General features: G+C 45.6%; 3 protein-coding genes across 4 annotated transcripts in view; 2 read left to right on the forward strand and 1 right to left on the reverse strand.

Annotated features, from left to right (window-relative positions):
- Positions 1–13,925, forward strand: part of LOC126565723 (pre-mRNA-splicing factor ISY1 homolog) — an 85,622-nt gene extending 71,697 nt beyond the window's left edge. The window contains exon 4 of the mRNA XM_050222932.1: positions 13,911–13,925. The gene's annotated coding sequence lies outside the window, so the exon portion shown is untranslated. The remainder of the gene's footprint in view (positions 1–13,910) is intronic.
- LOC126565732 (uncharacterized) overlaps positions 1–20,967 on the forward strand; it is a 578,093-nt gene that overhangs the window by 22,969 nt on the left and 534,157 nt on the right. The gene's annotated exons all lie outside the window — the stretch shown is intronic.
- Positions 1–20,967, reverse strand: part of LOC126557583 (GATA-binding factor C) — an 82,594-nt gene that overhangs the window by 16,085 nt on the left and 45,542 nt on the right. For both annotated transcript variants that reach the window (XM_050213399.1, XM_050213398.1), the window contains exon 3: positions 16,073–16,224. In XM_050213399.1, coding sequence (XP_050069356.1) covers positions 16,073–16,224 — 152 coding nt within the window. The remainder of the gene's footprint in view (positions 1–16,072; positions 16,225–20,967) is intronic.

A 20,967-nucleotide genomic window follows, 5' to 3' on the forward strand; every position in this document is an offset into this window, starting at 1 on the left:
AAAAGCAAACGGAGGTCTAGAGCAAAGCCTTCCCCCGTGGTACCTGCTCAACCTGCCACCGACGTCGGACGGTATCCCGACGGGCGGTAGTCAAAAGTTTTGGCTACCGAAAACGTTAACGCCATTTGTCGGCATCCCGTGTGCGGCCACACCCAACTCCCGGGGGTTGTTGAAGCACGGGGTAGGGAAGTGGAATTTCTCCTTACCGAAAGGAAAAACTTCTCCGGGTAGCTACCGAAGCGTAGCATTCCAGCCATCAGGGTACCTGGGCCTCCCTGTCTCATTGTCAGTATGGGGGATGGCAAAAACAAAGGAGAAAATCAAAATCCATCTCCATCCGGCCCGCAATAATAGACGTGTAACCCTGAACCTCAGTGGGAAGTGGCCCCCTTTACCAACTCGCTCCATCTTTCCTGTCCGGACCTTCGTGTTGCGAACCGGTCAGCCTGAGAGAGTCCGAGGGCCGCCCGAAACGAACGTCTTCCAAACGTCAAAATTCTTGACATACCATATTAACCGCGCGGTATGTTCGTTACGTGGTTGTAAGTTTTCGGTACGACGTACAAAACTGGCCGCCACCGCCGCTTCGCTTCGGGCAAGCGCTACCCAGTGGCATTTCATTAATGAAATTCGCTGCCACGGGCGAATAGATTCGGCCCCACCCGTACCCGTAATCTAGGGTAGGTGCTGTTTTCCTCGTTCCACGCAAACGTCAGTCATGTTGTAGTCAGTGACTTTGCAGCTGATTTTCGGTACAACCGAAGTATACGCTTTCTTTGCTGTTGTTTCCTTGTGTTCCAAATGTCTTGCTGTAGCTGTTTTGTGGTAAAGTCTTGTCTTATGGAGGACTTTTCAAATGTAGCTTGGAAAAACGGTACAACGGTGCGTGTGCGGAGATAGATAAAAGGGTGGAAAACAAAAGGAAAGGAAAGGATTGGTCCGAAAATTGGGCTATCGACTCTTGAGCGTTTGTTTCGTTCCCATTCGCCTGCACAATAGGTTTTGCGCTTTCCGAGACTGCGGGCCAGTCGTAGGAAATTCATCACCTTCATAATTTATGTCCATCTTTTGCCGCCACACCATACAGGCTGCGGAGGAGTGGGGACGATGAAGAATGGTGTAAGAAATGGGAGGGTACGGGTGGGTGGATGCTAGAACCGGCACATTATAAATTTTGTTTCGACTTTAATGGATTGTTGGATGGTTTTCTGACGCACCACCGCAAGCCATGGTTTAAATTGCGGAATGAACGAGAAATGGAGCTGGAAGTAGATGTGAGGGTGAATAATTGTTCCCCATTGTGTGGCTCTTGATGGAAACATTTTTAGGAAAAATTAATCGTTTTTCGTTGGAAAAACAAACGAGAAACACATCTCATTTAACGTTCAAACAAAACGGTGAATTTAAAGCGAAAATATTTTTTTTCTTGTTTGTAAAGGAAGAAGTAAACATTATATGATAAATTTTATGACTACTGTGGCAAATTTGTAATTTTAAAATGAAGAAAAATCAGTTGAGGAAATTTCATCCCCTCAACAGCCACATCAAGCGCAAGTGTCTGTATATTTGTAAATCACAAACATCGATTAATGTAATACTTTTAAATCAAAAAGAGGCGTGACAATTCCAGCGTTCCTTGGACTTCACAAATTCACTCCAGCAGTCCCCAACCCTCGTCACGTCTCGCCATGAACCGCTGCAAGCATCCGATCGTGTTCCGAACCCGATCGATCGCCGTCTTGTGTGCGTGTTACTTTATACGTTTTACTTCTGTTTTCATCTCATGTTTTCTTTCACGTTCGTTCGCTTTAATCTGTTTCTTGGTTTGTGACTTTTTTTTTACGCTGCAGTCCGTTTTCGTTGCAACCTTTTGCATCGCAAAAATGCTAGCCACCCGAGGGCACCCAGGGACACGGGGTGTGCTTTCTTTAACGGCTTGTTACACATTTTCCCAAGAGAGGTATTGCTGAGGGAGTGCATGGAGCATATTGCAACATTTCGGTGTGCTTTACACTCCCATTGCAAATGCCGGGACATTCGGTCCCACACCCATGCCGATGGTTCGCGTACCAGCGATTCTGGATGCGCCGTTTGTCGCCTCTCTCCCAGCGCTGTATGTTTGTCGTTTGGCTCGTTACTTTTAAGCCTCGTCCTGCTCTCATTCGCTTCCACCCAGGTGGCTTATTATTATGTGGCCTGACGGTTCACCTTAGCTGGATGAGCATCTTTCGCATGTGACGCTTCGTATGCATTCTACCAGAAGTGAGGTGCAAACAACAGTACCAGTAAGAGGACCAATTGACGTGAGTAAGAAAACAAGGTTGTGCGGGTTGAGAGGTTTGAGTGCGGTGGTATGAAAATTGAAAGCGTTAAGCGGGATTTCCGGAAGACTTCTTGGTCTTTTGATTGAATTGAGCAAATCGGATTATCATTAGCCGAAACACCAAAGCCACACAGGGGTGGCACGGTTGCGGATTAGATTGTCATTCAATTTCGGCCTGTATCCGCTAGCCGTGGCACGGTCGCATCAGCGTGCAATGGTTACGATCTGCATCGGGAGGCGCAACCTACTGAAGTTGCGGCTGTCCTCTAAAATTTCCAATGTCAAACAAAAAGCTCGATCAACGCGTCGTTGCGTTTCATTTAATTTCCGCAATTTCTGGGAGTTTCAGCATGCCTCAGGTCGTCGTGGATCGTTGGGCCGGATTAGCTGCGGTTTCGTTGCATCCGTTTCGGTAGCACACATCCAGCCCCGTTGCAAGGAAGGTAGGCCAACCGCCAGAAGAACCTTTCAGCCAGAGAAGAACCGAATGCGCCGTACAGACAGACGGTCGTGTTCCTTATTTGTCTACGGTCCGTAATTTCTTGGCAATTTATTGAGAGCTCACGTACAGCGTAGTTGAAAGATAGGATTCTCTGTTCCCGCGTGAATCAATACCCAGGCAGCCTGACTCGCTGGTAAACGGCACAGGAAGTTTGTACAACGAAACCAGGTGGTTTTGTGTCGAGGCGAAAAAGTTTTTCCCTTGTCTGCTGCAAAACGTCGTGGGAGTTTTGTACACGGGCTCGGAGATAGTAAAATTAATAAGGTGCGTGGCTTGAGGTTATGGCCTCGTTCCCGGTTGTCGGGGTTGCCTGGTTGAAACAATAACAATCGTTGTTCATATAAAAATCACCTATAATCTAATAAATTGATAAAGAACAACGAGCAGAGCAACCACCGAAGCGGTAAAAGCCAGGCACGTAGGACCACGATGGCAAAGACGACGACGACGACGACGTCTATATTGGCTGCTTAATCCAAAACCCTGGGTTGTTTCGACTGCACACAGCAAAGGGAAGCATCGAGGTGAGATGGGATTGAAACTGGCGCCTGTTTAGTGGGCCATTTTGGGTGCTTTCAGCACGCGGCCGAAGAAGGGTTAGTAACGGGCTCGTTCCCGGCCAGAATGGTAACATCGGTGGATACAAATTCCATTACCTTAGTTGGATTTTCTGCCAACAAGCATAGTTCGATGCTTCCCTAAACCGACCTGCGGACTACTTGCTGCTAGTGTCGCTAGTGCTGCAGTTGATGTTATTATGGTAGTAATTTAACAACCTCTACCAACCACCAACCCTGTCCACGTCCCCGCTATGGTGAAGCTCTTATGAAATGTGAACACCGTTTGCAGGAAAGGGAAGCCTTCTACTACCAATCCAATCTACCGTAACGGAGAGCGCGGTTTGGTGTGCTTTTCTGGGTTTTGTCTTTTTTTTGCTTTGCAAACAATTTTTTGCATCCCCTAGCCGTGGCGAATCTGTTGCCAGCCCAAATATCCATATGCATGTTTGTGTGTGTATGGCAAGCTATCGCGAATTTATGATACACAAAGTGTAATTTTATTATAACCATTTGTTTCTAGTCACGATGAAGCGAACGATGGCACGTTGCGGTACGAGTGAGGTTTCCCCGTAGACAATGAACCTATGTTACGATGGGTTTTGGCCGCGTGTCATAGTGTGCATACGAAAACATAACCGAACCAGCAACAGAGGCAGGTCGTAGTTGTCACGTAGTTTAACGTTCGGTTTATTTCATTCTCTTTTTGTGAAGCTGAAAGCAAATACTGGTTTAGGAGAGGCATTTATGGGTCGTAAAAAAACAGCAAAATAGTAATACATTTTTAATGAGACGAGCCTATCATTGGTAGTTCGATTGATTGCTCTAGATGGATGTAGAAGCAAAAGCGAAGTTGACAAAAAAAAATCGTCTCAATAAAATGTTCCAACGTTTCCAGTCCTCATGCCCACGTTGCTGCTTCATCTACTAAAAGTATCAGTTGGAGCATCAGCTTAAGAACATAAGACCCTCGAAATACATTTCTCGATTGTCTTTTTCCACATGTCCCGTATGGTGATGACCAGGACAGCACATACATAACCAGCATAAGCAATATTCGATTTCCAAGAATCGCCACAGTCTCTGGTTGCCATTCACACAACTCCTCTAGACCAACGTGCGCCAATCGAGATGATCATGCAGTGAATGTTGTTGCACAGAGGAGTGAACAAAAAAAAAAATCATCACCAACATATCCGAGTAGGGGGATGGTTTGCCTTTCATAGACCCACCCTTCCGCAGGCGGATTTTCCTTCCACTGAGTGACATTGATTTATGCTGTTTGTGCGTTGGGGGTGTAATGTAGCGTTTGTTTTCTTGAAATATCTCTCTCTCTCTCTCTCTCTCTCTCTTTTTTTTTCTTCTCACTTTTTTACCACTCTAACACATTACTTAACGCTTCAAATATTCTCCCGATTTGAGCATCGATTTTCCGTCGTCCACCGTGCAATGCGTGTTTGAGGGAGGACTGTGGCTGTGCAATATTATGCGCCATTCAGTCATCTCTTCAAGGCTCCCTCGTGGATTTTCAAACAAGAAGCACGACAAACCAAAAACAACAACAAAGTGTCCGATGCTCCTGCGCATAGAAGAAACATCTCTGGGATTGCCATTGGGAAGGTGAAAACGTCACCGGACCCAACCGGCAAAGGTACAAGTGAACAACGATGAAGTGTGAAGAAAACTTTTAAAAAGCACCATAAAAAAGGAGCGAGAAACAAAACTCCAACAGCGGACCATAACGCAAACGCCACAAGAACGAAAAGAAGTCGATGCTGAATATTATCACCATCGAGGGAAGCTGAACGTTCGGAACCGAACTGACCCACAGGGCAGAGGCTGGCCATGGACGACGCGGTAGTTAAATTATGGTGTTAAAATATATGTTACATCAAAGTTTATAAATATCCAAAGCCCTGCCAAACTTCACCATACCCTGTGGGTGATTTGGTGGGCACGTTTTGTTTTGTGTATGTTTGTCTTTCGTTCGCTATTGCTTACTGTGTGGCGAATTTTTCGGTTCCTCATTTTCCGTGCAAACCAGAACGCTCCTGCCCGGTACGCAACAGGCTGTGGGAGAGCTATGTCAGGTCGGTGTAAGGAATCCGTACACTGGCGAATGACAAAACATTGCGAAACGCTTCGTTTTAGCAGCAGCAGTTCTTGTCCACGCTGCGTAAATGAAACTGTTTGCAAGCGTTCGGCTACACCGATGGTAGGAACCATATTTCACCGCCGATCCGTTGTGGCGCGTTTGCAAAACTGCGACCAACGCTCGTACCATCCATCTTGGCCCCGACCGTCGACAAAATACCGTACCTAACCACCACGCTACCCTAAGCTGACAACTATATTAGCGGGCAGCATCGGCGACAGTAACGATCAGCGAGCAAATGTCGTCCTTTGGAAGAAGGAAGAATGCTTGCGATATCGCTAAGGTTCTTCTGATCGTCCGTGCGAACGTTCCTTCACGCCTCCCGTTTCACGTTCCCGAAGGTTGTCGATTTGGTGTGGATCGGTTTGGGCTTAGGATCTAATTTATTGGTCCCATCGGGTTTTTTTTTTTTTGGTGGCCGTATCGAAGGTGCCGAAGTTGATGTGGTTGCACATTTGCTGCAACGCACCCATATCGTTCGTATCGTGGAGGCGCGCGCGCGTTAGGCGAGTCACCAAAATGCTAATTGGAATGTATCGCGTTTCAATTTCGCTGGAAATTTGTAGTCGCCAAGAACAACTCAGCAAAATCTCCGGGAACGCAACGAAGGAAGACTTCAGTGCGAAGGAGTTTGGATTTTCGGAGAAAAAACGGCAACGGTTGTTTGGGGTCTCCGTCCCAAAATCGTCTCTCACGATTTTGCGCCTCGATGGTCAATTTTATGTTCGAAAATTAATTAAATTACTTTTCCGGCTTCACTCCCCGAAATCCTCCGAAAATAAACCCGAAAAACCCCATACATTTCGCTTTGCGCGTTGTTCGTCGATCGGCGCAGTTAGCGATCGGATGATGCTTTGGGTTTGTTAGTGATGCTTAGCATGACCGTGAGATCGAAAATGAAGGAAACAAACAATCAAACGATGATCTTGAATTGAACCTTACCCGCTGTGGTTAGTCGCTTCGTACGGTGGTGTATTTACTTTACTGCTCACGAACGTTTCAGTCGTTTTAAAACGTGTTCGACACAATTAAAAGCACATAAAAACCGTGTCCCCAAACGCGCTGGTTCGGTCGTACGGGGTAAGCATTATCGAACAAGCTAATGAATTCCTCGAATTAGTAAAGAAGGTGGGAGGAAGAACATCGAGCATACCAGCAAGGATGGATTTGGCTCAGAAGGGTCACAACTAAGGTGCCCTACCTATAGAGATGTCAAGCTTGCAACCTTGCTCGGGGATTGCGAAGCAAAGACTTTGCGATGCCGTAGAAAATTATTTCTTCGACCTTGCTGCTTGCCAGCTACGGTTACGCTTTCGGGCAGGTTTGTGCGATTGCCATGCTAATAACTTTGCTCAAACAGACTATAAACCTGTCTGCCCGGCTGCTTCGACGTCGTCCGTCATCGCATCGGAGTCCACCGTCCGGAAGCAGTACATTCCCGAAACAACTCACTCAACCAGGAATCCCCAGCCAGACAATGAGAGCCCTTCGTTTGCGGGTTTTTTTTTTGTTTTAGAATTTTAAGCAAATCGCTTGCTTACCATTACCTCCGTGCAGTCGTTACGTGCAGGTCCACCGCCGCGTGGTATGATGAGCAAAACTGATTTATCGATAAATTTTATAACCCAATAATTAACATTATTAACATAACGGACCAACCGCACGGGACCGAAGCGGAACACACCGGCCGTTTGGCGTATGCCGGTTCGTGCGGATCATGATGAGTTCAAGACCTCGCAACACAGTGGTCGCACAATCGCACAGCACGCTCACCGACGCGACCATGCGACCTTGCGACCTCGCAACGAATCCTCCACAGTTACTGCTTTGGGGTTTGGAAGACAGCAGGGCGGATACAAAGGTTTGGGCAATGGACGCGACCATTCCTGGCCCAGTGAGTTCCACCATTTCACTTTCCATCGCAAACGCTTTCCTAATAAAGCAGTATTTATTCAAGCAATGTTACGTAGGCTCATTCGTTGTAATATGCAAATGAATTCCGGGAAGCAGTGAATCTCGATCTGCCCTCAATGTTTTCTGTTTTAAAGAGTGTTTTCTTGTGCTTGAAGGATGGCAGAAAAGTTTTTTACTGCCTTTTTTGTTTTTTTTTTTTTTTGTACCGTAACAATCATGTTTTTAGAGTGAATTGCGCGTTCGAAAGCAGGTCAAAGCAGGTGGAATCAATTACCGCGTTTTTGGATGGCATTAGTTTCTGGAAGGAACGGATAGATTAGGAAATTCTTGGCGAAAGTTTGCTTACGTTCGTGACAATTATGGCACACACACACACAATAAAAAGCAAGCACAAACTGTTTTGCATTCGATTTTCGTTTGATAGTTCAAGTTCAAACGGAGTGGTTCTGATTTGGTAGTTTGTGCTATTCGCTCGTACCAGGTTTTGGTGTAACTCTGATAACACACCAACTTCAGGATTGAAGCAGTACGTACCTATCCATATCTGTCTCCAACCATATTCCGTCATCCGTGACGAAGATAGATCCGCAGCAGGTCTGTGTCGTGCTGCTCGCCAGAGATCTAGGCAGTGACCCACGCTAGCAATAGAGGACGTACCTTGGGAGCTATCCATCTTGCATACCCGGTGTCTGCACGCGGCAGTCAGATGAAATCGTGATTATCTCAATGTCATCCGTGGCTCATTCATGCCACACACATACACAGACACTCATGCCGTCCGGAGTGGTTGACTGGCTGAATGACTGACTGGATTTAGTTTGGCTGGTGTGACTGACTGGGCTGACGTTTGTGCCTGACTTCTACTGCTGCCATTCTGGAAAGCATACCGGTTGCTCCTGGGGCACCAGCGAAGTCGCGTTTGTCTCAAACTGACGCCCAACGATCGCGTTGTCGAGAAAAGTGTGAACAGCGAGCGGTTGGGGGCTGGGAGAATTATTGTTTTACCTTATAATTTATGCACTTTTGTACAATTATTAACCATCACGAGAAGCACCGAACGACATGCAGTATTACAAGCATGCCAGCCCGGTGTCTAATGAACGCATGCACAATTTACTGGTTTGGGACGATTGGGCTGAGGGTAACTCGAAAACACGACTAATTTACGATCGTGCCGATTTAATCGAGCTTGTAATAGATTGAATTAAGCAGATCCATGCTCGTGCCACCGGCCGGGCCTTCGCCTACGGTGTTGAGGATCCTGCGGGACGTGCGGCTAGTGCCGATCACGTACATTGGCGTCATCATCATCATCATCTTCCCAGCTATCCATCTAGCGTCAGCATCGGTCTCACTATCGGGCGGGAAGAGATGACGTCGATCTTGGAAACTGACTCCATCGGGTCGAAGAAGCTGGGCGCCACCGGGCCATTACTGGGTGGTAACGGGTGTAAGAACCGGTTTTTACTGATTGTCTCAACCATGTGTCTATACACAAAACGTTCAACACGCAAGGATACCAGAGGGAGCGAGAGCGACAGGCTCATCGAGGTACTACACCTGTGCATGACTTCAAGTGCATCATAATAAACTGCACGATATGGCCTTGGTCACGTCTGGCACTGGGGGCCTGGGTGTGCAACGCAGAGAACTTTATTGGATCATACAACGAAATATGTCACCACCAAGTAATAAGTGACATTCACATTGAAGTTAAACTACTCCCGCCAAGCGCTCTCCGATCATGCAGAGGGCACATTCCTGCGGTGGAATTCCGGGCAAGATAATAATGTTCGAACAGCAACCGCCGTCTCATCCGGCACGGTACAAACATATTCCCAAATGGTTTCCGGCGGGCAGTGTACGTTTAGCATATATTTATGATCGATTGACGGATGGTACGGATGTGCACAGGCGACGAGACGGGTACGATCGAACGGTTCAAGCTTTTCGCCCCGAGCTAAGGACAGTTTCGATACAATGTTCCCCTCGCCGGTACAATTGGGTGCGCGTTTTGTTTCCTTCAGACATTGCACGCAAGGATACATCTTTCGTGCGTCGAAGGTATGTCGAGGGGACGAGGAGAGGCATGGCGGAAGCCGCACCATGTTGTACAAGGTTTGAAAATTACCGTCCAATTTACCAGTAATCAGTTCCGCTCGCGTTCGCTGCAGCGTTTTGTTCGGTACAGCGAAGCACATTTTTCGCTCGCTGATCGCCCTTCGGAGATCATTGGGAAGGTTCTTCCCAAAGTCACCGTCCCGAAACGGTGTCAGATATCATAAACAGACACCAATATTCATCCGCGGTCTCTTGAGGGCCCATGTAGTGAAGCTGCTTCACGTGTCAGCGGATGCGCACGTAACCCTTACCCGATTTTCTCTTCTGCTCGACCGGCTCGATGTCAATTAAAAACAAACAAAAACCACGCATCGGGCAATTAGTGAATAATTGAGCACTTCCAACTGTGCAGTTGTGACTGCCGTTGTGTCGAATAGTTGGAGCGCATTAGTTACTGAAGGTTTGCTCCTCCTTCGTGTGATTTCCGGGCGGCAGATGAGCTTTACCTGATGAGCGTGCCTGGGCGGTAGTGATGGGGCAAATCATCGCGGCATTCAACCCAGTGTGGATTTGGTGCGGGGCTCGGATTTTTTGGACGTAATGGCCGCTCGATGAACGGCTAAGTGGTCGCGTGAAGCTGCAGGCGTGCACATTTTGGCGCAGTGTGCTAATTAAAATTTCATCTACCACAATATCTCAGAAGCTATGTATTTTTTTTCCTCTTCTGGAGGCTTCTTCTGGTTGAGTTCTGGCCCGCCTATACCAAAGCGTCCCGCTGTGAGTTTGCTGTTCCGAACCGACCCGGAACCTGCTACCCGAACGGAAGCTTTTAACCACCCGGTGATGCCTTAGTGGTCATCTTGCGTTTCCACGAGCGGATTTTGTGCGAGGACTTGATACCTCGAGGAGGAGGAGAATGAGTAGAAGGGCACACCAGTTGTGCTGGGAATGATTCTGATGTCGTCGTAGCCGGTGCTCATTGGCACGATGAGAAATTAATTTAAATTAGTCAATAAACTGAAGAAAAGGTACATCCTCCCTGCCTGCCATTCCGTCCAGCATTTATGATTTTTTTGAGAAGCAAATGAGAAGCTGATCCCTGGAGAAGTGACTCGACCCCGGTACGTTCCTGAGAACCAATCTTCGGGAACTCTACACCGAACCGATTTGGTTGGCGCCCCGCAGAGCGTGGGTACTGGGCGAGTCTGCCTGGTTCGTCGCTTGCAAAGCATGCGTCTTGGGATCCCGAAGGCTCGCGTTCCCTGCCAGCGATGACGAAGTCGTTGTGAACGTTACTAATATTGCATGAATCATGGCTTATTGTACACAAAACGGACAACTCAAGCAATTCTTTTCTTTTATTTTGAGGTCCCTTCTTGCTTGGTATGTGTCTTATGCCTTTCGACGATGTTGTGGGCTTCGTTTGTTTGGGTGATTCTGTGAAATGTTGTCACTCACCTTCGCGATGGACACAGCAGCTCTACCCATGAGGATTGCCTGATTCGGCCATGGGATTCGGTGCATGAACGTATAAATATAATTCTTTTTGTTTTATTAGAGCCTTCGTCGAAGCGCAAAACGTGCGCGCGCGCTCTGGGGCATCATTTATGGGAGCGGAATTAAATGAGAATGATACAAATGAAGGACATCGGGAGGAATTTCGAAATCTCTTCTTTGTTGCATATAAAGGTGATATTTGAAGGAGGTCTGAACGATTATTTTCTTTTGTAGCTTTCATCTCAAAAACTAGCTCGTTCCAGAATTAAACTTTTGCTTCTTTACCGCTTTAAAACTTGCTTTACCATCTTCAGTTCCTATTAGTAAGTGATTTTTTGAATTTTCCCCCATTTCATACATTAAAATCCATTACGCAGCCTTTGACATTTGAGGAACAGACAATTTCATACGACATTTGATTCAATTTTTTAACTTCGTGTCCAAAAACCACCCAACCATACACATTTGACCATTTATTTTGTCTCTAATTGTGACAATCGTGAGTACAGCGCTCTGTCATTTTTTGGAAGTAAAGCAAATAAAACGACCTTCAAATAATACATTCAACCGGTTGCGTTGCAGTACACTTCCGGCACTAAATGAGTTGGAGTTTACAGTTGTTTGAATTGGTTCCCGTTTAGCTGATCATGGCCGGGGGCTCAAGCTCTTGATACAACGTTCCACACGTCATGGCGAGAAAATGTTTGCCTTAATTTTTCTCCTTCTGTGGGTCACCGTCCGGTATCACCCGCAAGTTCCAAGGCTGGCGTTAGTCGTTTCACTTCCGTAGTGCAGATCGGCTCAAACAAAACGGACCATACAATTTCATGACTCCGTTTAGATGCTCCTATACGCAAGTTTCCAAAGCTGTAGGTGAAGATAATTACTCTTCTGTCTTTTGTATGTCACCTTTTACAGGCGCGCAGTGAAAGAAAAGGCGCTCTAGCGTGTGTCAAGGTGGCTACATTTTCCTGTTTATTTGTCTGCTCTACCCTTGCTTTCTCCCACCGAAACGAAGGTACAATGGCCCCCCTGGATTTTGGTTGTTGTGTAGTTGCGTTTGGTTTTTTTTCTTTTTGCTCGTCTGCTGCAAGCTTTTTTTGTTCGATGTTGACCATTTGGCCGTTTTTGAGGGTGGGGGAATGTTGATGCTATTCACAATTATTAAGTGAAGATCTATGTAACTGATAAGAAGCACGGTCTCACAGACCGTCCGCTGCCGCTGCGGATCCCTGCCGTTTGGTCAAAAGAAGTGCGTTGAGAAAATGCGACGCACGATGTTACCAGGGGCGTATAGGGGGCAAAAAATGAGCTTGCCTGCCCTAAATGTCCATGTCAGGCATCTTGTTGACCAGAACACAGATGTTACCGGTCCAAGGAAAAGAGAGAGAGAGAGTGCGAGAGAGAGGGAGAGCCAGATACCCATGTAGTTCAGAGGAAAATGATGGAAAAATGTTAAAATAAATCTAGTTCACCAGCAGCACTGCAATTTGTAGTATCATTTGGTAGATTCACTGGCGTATATTCATTAATTTTGTTAAATTTTCTGTGGTATTTTTCATTATTTTTTCACTTTTCATACGTTTAATTCACATACTCATTCAATGCTGTCTGGCGCTCGGGACAACACGCATGACACGCAATGGATATACGAAGGGCAGACAGCTACATAATGTTTTCTTTGTTAGGGTCAAAACAACCTGCTCTGCAAAGCCACCATTAGCACGAGCAGGTGTAAATGTTGAGCATCGCATTAGACCCTTAGGCCAGCCTCACCAGGCTGCAGCTGCTCGGCGAACTGCTACCATGGACGTAGAAAATATTCTGCTCACTCATCAGCTAGCCTGTTTCATTGCTCTTTATGAATCATTAAAATCGTTGCAGAAATTATTTAATTGCCATACCTAATTCATCATTCCGGAGTTAAATAAAAAGAAAAACGGAAAATCGCTCACGGTTGGTCCGGCGGATCAAAAACTCTCCTTCGTTTCATGCTTTCTTTAGTCCGTTCGAACTGGTTGCGCGTTCGAACAGCAGAATGCTTGTTTTAAATTGTTATTTGATTTGAATACACAAATTCCCTTTGGACAAAAACCGCACAACTTTGGTCCCGAAAAGTGCAGTTCGCCGACAGACCGAGAGCGGTAAACGCTGGAAAAAATCGTTACACGATTGTCAATTGTGTAGCTGGGAGTTGTCGAGTCGTTTTCGAGAACGATGCTGGGGTGCTACTGGGTCGAAAAATTGCCATACAACCGGTGGGACCAACCGCTACCAGGCACTGAAGCCGATCGGTAGTTTGCGATAAGCGGAAGATTGTAAGATCTTCCAGCATGCGTTTTTCCTCCGGATTCCTCGGTGTTCGCTGGCCATATGTAAGGATAATGTGCATACCATAAAGTAAATAACATGGGGAGGAGGAGGGAGTTAAGAGACAGTCTCTTCCTCCCCACCTGCCATCCTTTGCATAGCGCCATGGGGGTTGTTATCGTGTGTACGCATTCGCTCACGGTCGCCAAAGCAGTTTACCGAAACCGCTGCGGAAAAGCCCCGAATGCCTGCACCGTACAGCCATTGAAATAAATTAAATCACTTCCTTATTTATATCGGATGTAAACTAATTAAATCGAACAACGTACAGAAACAACCTGTCCATTCGGTCGGTCCCGGTCCTTTTGCCCTCTCTCCCTCTCTCATTCGACGGAACGAATTGTTTCCCAGACACTACAGGTTGCTGCTTGGGAAGAGAAACCGTTTCTTTTCGTACAGATTGCATCATGATCATGGTCACCGGGATCATCGTTAGATTGTCTACGGGCGTTTTTGTTTTTTTCTTGCATGGAGTTGTGTTGTTATTAGCATTATGTTCGCGAGCAGCTCATCGAAGATGCATTTTTGCAGTGCATGGGAAAAAAAGAGGATGCTCAACTATGACCGAAACGGCAACGCTTACCGTGGATCCTTCCGAGAGCTTGAGAAACCACAACCCTACAATTTGCTTTCCACAGTCCCGCGCTTTCGATCGATGATCAGATGGGACGACTGGCGAGATGGTTGATTGATCTCTCTTTTTTGATTGTCGGATAGGGCAATTAAAATTGGGGCGCCCCCATATTTCGAGATTGGGATTGATTTCTAGAATCCAGGACGTTTAACAGAAAATACGTTGCTTTCGAGGCTTCGATGTCAGACTTTTCGCACGATCGATTGTTAGTCCATTTGGTAGCCAATATGCGATCTACGTTATCAATAGCTTAGAAAACGTTTAATCCAGTTTAATATTATTAGAGCGAATGGTCCCAACCAACACTTAACGGTAGAAGCGGACCTTACGCACACCAATACGATGAGTCCGGACGGGATCATCGAGATGATTTATTCGATTTTGATAATATTTCTCACACATGTTGTGCTTGGGTCTGCCCATCCTACTAGCCAGCCCATTTCAGTCCAACTACTACTTGTACATTCGTTTTTCTTGCCCAGGTCCTCGCTGTAGAAACTCGATTACTTCGGTATCGAAATGAGGCTGGCTGGATTGTGTGCAGTGAGGACGAAATTGCAATTTTCGGAACCCTATTCTTGCAGTACAAAAAAAATTCGCGCACACACACATACGCACTGAAAATAATCGATGAAACAAGCTGAAACAATAATCGGTCAACACGCCTCCTCAACGATGTTGGGCTGATGCGTTTACGGGCGGCGGTTGCGAAATGAACCATAAAGTAGAAAGTAAAATTGCTGATCGTGCAGGCTGTCGCACTGGATGAAAGCAAAAGTGCAACGAGTATGCTGTGAGTTGCACTGTAAAAAGTGGGTTTAACCTCGTTAAAATTGAAATCGGTATCGGTGTATGCGTACACTCTTCCTGGGGATAGCGGTTTTTCACAAGAAGGTCATACTGGTGCCTTGCATTTCAGAGTTATTAATTCTTTGCATGTAAAGTATGTTAAATAATAATAAACGTTACATGTAGCTCGAATGTTTTTTAAGCTCTTTTTCATTTTTAATATCAAATGAAAACATTTCTAACGATTACGTACAGCCCCGTCTCGAGATTTAATCAAACGACTCTCGCGACCGATATCGATATCGATCAATCCAATTAGCACCAGTACAAACAAAACACTTGTCACCATCTCGGCCAGTTATTCGATACGTTTTCGCCCACTTGCTTCGCTCTTTAGAAAAGGAAAAAGGCGTTTATAAATTCCTTCCAACAGAGCAACACCGCAAAGAGAAACAAAAAATCATCATGATATGACCAACAATCAAGATCATCCGATCAAGCGCCTTCCCGTTCGAGGCGCAGCCCCAAAACACAACAGGCACAGTGGCTTCTGTTGTCTGGAGCTCTGTGTCCGCATTACACGAGACGATTCAGCGAGTCAAAATAATGCCACCAGCACCACAACTCACCGTGTGTCCGTGTGTGATCTGCATGGTTCGTCGATGGGGCCGAAACGAGATGCAAAAATTATCTTGTCGTGCTCTGATGATACTCATCGATATTGCTACTTACAATTAAAAATTATCATAAATATAGCGTGTTTATGAATCGCGCTCACTGAATGTCTTTGGGTCGCTCCTCACTAGTGCTGCTTTCCGTAAAGGAAACGGATGAATTTGTTACTTGAACGCTTGGCAGGCTTCACGAAACAGTGAGTTCTTAATTTCGTTTGATTGTCACACCGTGTTTCGCTTGTTTTTTGCTTTGCATCTGTTAAGATTCTCCACGATCTTGGATTATAATCAGACGCGAGTAGGCGATAAAACTTTTGATTGACACGCGATACCTGGAGCAAAGCGTGTGTGAACGTGTGAAACATCTCCCCAAAGTTTGAGAATGCTGCAGTTCTTGGAGATGATGAAGTGCATATTAAGCAGTATTGTGTTGTTACCTTGCAAAACAAACTCCATGAGTCTACTTGAATACTCCTTGAGCCTAATCTGACTGACGCTATATAGGTCCGTTTGAAGGGTAACATGTACGTGCGAAAACAGTGCTTTAATTGCCAATTTCTGACGAATTTCCTGTTTGTAGAGGCTTAGATACTTACGCTAACCAGTCTTCGTTTCGGTTTGATCAGTGGACGATTCTGGCCGTTCATCTTGTAGTAGAGTCCGCAGGCATTGCACAGATAGTGACCAGTACCGTCCCTTCGCCACAAGGGTGTCGATGTCGCACCACAGTTGACACACTCTCGTCCCTCTGCAGGTGAAAACATTGACAGAAATTAATTAATACGATTTAATTTATTTCATTATTTATTTTGAGTATTTTGTTAAACTATTATTAAGTGTTTTATCGTGAGCATTTGAACACTTAAACAATCGAACAAAATGTACTTCACATTAGAAAGGATTGGTTCGATGCATGTCTATTGAAATTAATTAAATTAGTTCGCCAGCAACATTAATTTCAATTTGACGTTGATAAATTAGGGAAAGAAATCACGAAACTTGGAGACATTTTGTTGTGTGTCCCCTGCCTATGGTTTCACAGGCACCAGCACCGGTTCAGCCAACCTGCAGATGGAGGAGGAGGATAACAAAAATAACAACAAACATAACCCACGGCCCGGACTAGAAAATATGTTACCCCCGTTTCAACGTTCCCGTTCCCTAAACGCCTGTTCGACAGTGGAAAGGACGGAAATAGAAGGCGCTTGCCCTGGTCTATACACGGACATTGAATGAAACCCCTTGATAGAGTAGAATCGGAATCAGGGTAGAAGCAAAACGACAACGACACACACACACACAGCAAAAAAACGCACCAAGAAAACGGGGCATCATTTTTTATGCTAACCGCAACTAGACGACAAGGACGAACCACGGAGCGATTCGGCATTGCCTGTCTCATCTGGTAGTGACACACTCACAGCCCAACACACAACCCTCCCTGCATCATCGGGTCGATCGATTGGGAAAGGTTTTCCCACAACCTGTGCCACCGGGTCCATGGCGGACCGCGGGAGTTTGGGTTTAGTCACCGGGTGCGCTGTGCTGCCCACTATCAAATATTAGTTAACCGTTTAACAAGTTATGGAATAAATTAGTCTCGATTTCGCTTTCGACATTTCGACACACTCGCGCGTACACATCGATTGTGTAGAATGATGGGGAGATGGTGGTTTCATACCCACCTTCCCGTATTCTTAGCGATCCTACACGTTTGCACCAACGTTTTGTGAAGTTTGCTGCGCTTCTCTTCGACAGCCTCACCCAGATGAGGTGAAGGTGATGCCGGGCGTGCAGCAGGGTGGTTCGAGCGGGTGGAGATAATTTTATTCAGAGAGAACAACATTTTTATTTCGATATTTATGTGATTTTCTTTGGTGTCGAGCGAGTGGCGGAGAGCGAGCGCGCAGAATTACAGGAGGGAAGAGACGATACGGTGTTGTTGAGGCAGAAATCGCACCCCCGGTTGGCTTTTAAGTATCTTGTTCTTGTTAATTTTTATAAGACATTGTTTGTTTCTGGCCCCGGGGACACCATTCAATGGTCTCCCCGCCCTGCATGGTAGCCCGTTAGATGGGACAGGAATCTATTAAGAAAAATGTTATTTCCTTGATCATTGGCTACCTTCCACGGTACGGTTCACGCGTACCGTAGAGCGTTCGAGTAGGGTTTTGGCTGGTCTAATCTGGCTTTCACTGTTTAGCGTTTGATTTAAATTATTTACTTTGGTTCCTGTTACGAGAACGGCACACAAATGGACTTGGCAGATCTCAGCTGCCGACCAGAAGTCGATCATTTTTTTTGTTGCTGCTCGTATAAACGCAAACACGCACGAGTGAAGGAGTGAGCTTTCCTCGTCTTTCCGTTTCGGCAACGAATCACGAACACATTCCGTAAAAGTGACGATGATCCGTATGCTCCATTCGAGCCGAAGCATCGTTAAAGTCGATCGCCTGGAAAGGATGGGAACGGAAACCAAATCGATTCTCCTGCTAATAATCATCATCCATAACATCATAATCACAGGCATTTGCCATATTTCATTCAGCTTGATGCTCGAAGGAGGTGGTTTTCGTTAGCATAGATTCTTCATTTCCCATCGGTGGGAAGTGGGCCCGATACGGCCGAGATCTTTTCGGGACAGTTTGCCCATTAGAGATGCTCATGGGAACTAATTGGATCCCGTGATCGAAGGGGTTTTGGCTTTAACCTTAATAAATCGCGTTCAGAATTTGTGTGTGGCTGGCTGGAACGAATGCTAAGGGTGTAATATCAGGTGCAGAATAGGCAATTCCTAGAATAACGTTTAATCCAGTGCCGTTAGTATTGTTGTTTTTCGGTTGAACTTTAACTAATTTCCACCATATCCATTGGGCCATCCGCAGTAGTCACTTTTGCTTCGTTAGATGAGGCTAATAATTGAGAGTGAAATATGCTTTGATTCTTAATTCTTAACGTTTCCACTCAAGGCCTCTATTGTCTGGAAATGGGTCTGCTTTTGGCGAACGAAAGTAAACATGGACGTTCCTCGCCTAGAGAGCATCAAGAGATACAACCAATTTGTTGTCAAATTATTCGTCTGTTCCGTTGTCACCAAAACAGGAAGACAGCCATAAAACGTTGCGTGTTATTCAATTTGACAAACGTGATAGCATTTGGTGGGCTCTAATCGTGTCACATTTGCACTTTGTCTTTGACCATTCAATTTTGGCGCAGTTTAAGGAAATTTATAATCTCCTATTTTGCATCGCCAAATTTCATTCACAGAAAGCACAGGTGGCTGAGCAGAGTTAGGAAAGCTAACCGTAGTCGAAACACCTAACTTAAGATTTCAACTCAATGTATCTGCAGACACAGGCAAGGCTACGGCCAACACTTCTATTCATAAATTCTCTAGTCTATGTCCTGAAAGGTTGTGACCGTTTCCCGATACGATACCCAATTAGAACCATAGGAAATGGGACTATTTTGGTGAACCATGATGATAGAAGAAAAACGAGAACCCCAACCGGTGGTGCGATGATCGTCATTTTTCACTCCATTCTTGTCCGGGCGCGTCCGGAGGCGTACATATTTTCGGTAGCGATGATATAAATTAAAAATTTTTATTCATTTATATTTCGTGAAGCTTTCCCATCGGCATCTACCGGGAGTTTGTGCCGTATACTTCACCTTCTCGTATAGTTTGCTTTCTTCCATGCTTTTTCCCCCATTTTCGATCGTTTGTTTTTCCCTGCTGCTGGCATGCTTCTTGTCCAGGCTCGGTTTGTTGGTCGCTTCTGTTTCCGAGAAAAAAAATAAACCACCAGCGCCACCACCACTGACACACAGCTTTTGGGACAGCCATACTATTCCTCAGAGCCTTGGATAAGCTCGGACGGTGGCAGTTTGCTGGCGGGTTCCACGCATCCACAGCAAACCCTGTAGAAGATGCTGGCGAGGAAGTAATCACCGAAAAACCACCCGAGACAAAACGCTCGACGCAAAACGCGGACCCTACGGCAGTCCGATCCGCTGGTGACCGATAATAAATCAGTTACTTAATGATCTTTCCTAAATAAATCGCTGCCATCGTAGCCACCGTGTCGGGCTGGTCGGGCGATGGGTTTCGTACCAGCCATCCCGAAAAAGGAAGCCAGCCAGGAACGGTGCAAGCGGATCGCTGTCGTTGCTGTTAGTACTCGTGTCTCGGAAAGCATTCCGTGTGGTGGCGTTGGATTACCGCGTTTTTGGATACACTGTCTTATCCCGAGCCAGTGTGCTTGTATCCTCCTTTGCTGGAAGAATTGTCGTCGTTCGTGAGTCCTTCCATCGGCTGTATGGCGAACTCGTTCCCAGCGTAACGCATCATCTCGAATGGCGAATGGTCGGACACAGGGAGAAAATGTAGAAACTCTGGGCTCTTGGGTTGACTAATGTTTTGTTTAACTCGTATAAACAATGTGTTGAGGACAAGTTACAGGTATTTAAACATTCCTTACTTCCTCACCCGACTTGCGTGGCAGATCATTATCCACTAAGTTGGTCCAGGCGCATGGAGTCTATATCGACTTTGTAGGTCCTCTGGAGTTCAGGCAACAATCCAAAACAAACCTGCAACTGGCAAGGTGCGGTTGCAGGGTCTGAATCATGGGAGAAATTCTTCAAAGAAGCACAAACCATATTGCAATTGTGTTGAACAACAGGAGCGCGTAGAATGTGGTCACTACGATCACTTGAGTGTGAAAAAAAAATGCTAATGGAACTTATTTAAGCATTGCATAAAATACAATTACCCATTTTAAAAATATTGTTTTTGAAAAACAAATAGTGAACGATTTCCCGTATAAAATCTTCCCTTTCAAGCTATGAGTAACACTACGCAGCTACCCGAGGGTGATGTGTTAGCAAACTCGGCACGAACGTACGGCCTTGGCATTGACTCTGGGTATAATTTTATGCAAAATTCTTAATTACTACTACCATCGCAGCCGGAACTGTTGGCTGCGTTAGATAGTGGCTCGCATGCAACAGCATACGGCTAGAATGGGTTAATTTTAATGCGCTACTAATCGTCGACGATCCATGCACCGGGTCGGTGAAACACAACAAAACACAATTATGCAACCGTCCATTCGGCGTATGGATCAGCAATGCTTAATTTAAATGATTTTTGGAGGTTATTTTGGCACGAAATTTGAGGTCAAAATTAATTTGGAACATGCAGAGCATTACAAAGTATTGTTTGTTTTGAGGAATCGATTAGATCAATTAGACTTTGTTTTGGTATTCTTTGGTGGCATACATCAATAGCAAGTTTCAACGATGATTGCATTAATCCGTAGTAATTCTTAATGATTTCTATAGCTTATTTAGTCGAATAGAGAACTTGGTATATTAAAAAGAAAGGCTGACAGTAAAGCCACCAGCTAAGATATTGTTTTTAAAGGCTTCAAAAGCAAACACCTGGCTGTAAGACATAGACACGCAGTGTAGTGGTGAAACATAAATA

The sequence above is a fragment of the Anopheles maculipalpis genome, chromosome 2RL (genome assembly GCF_943734695.1).
Source record: "Anopheles maculipalpis chromosome 2RL, idAnoMacuDA_375_x, whole genome shotgun sequence".
Classification (NCBI taxonomy): Eukaryota; Metazoa; Arthropoda; class Insecta; order Diptera; family Culicidae; genus Anopheles; species Anopheles maculipalpis.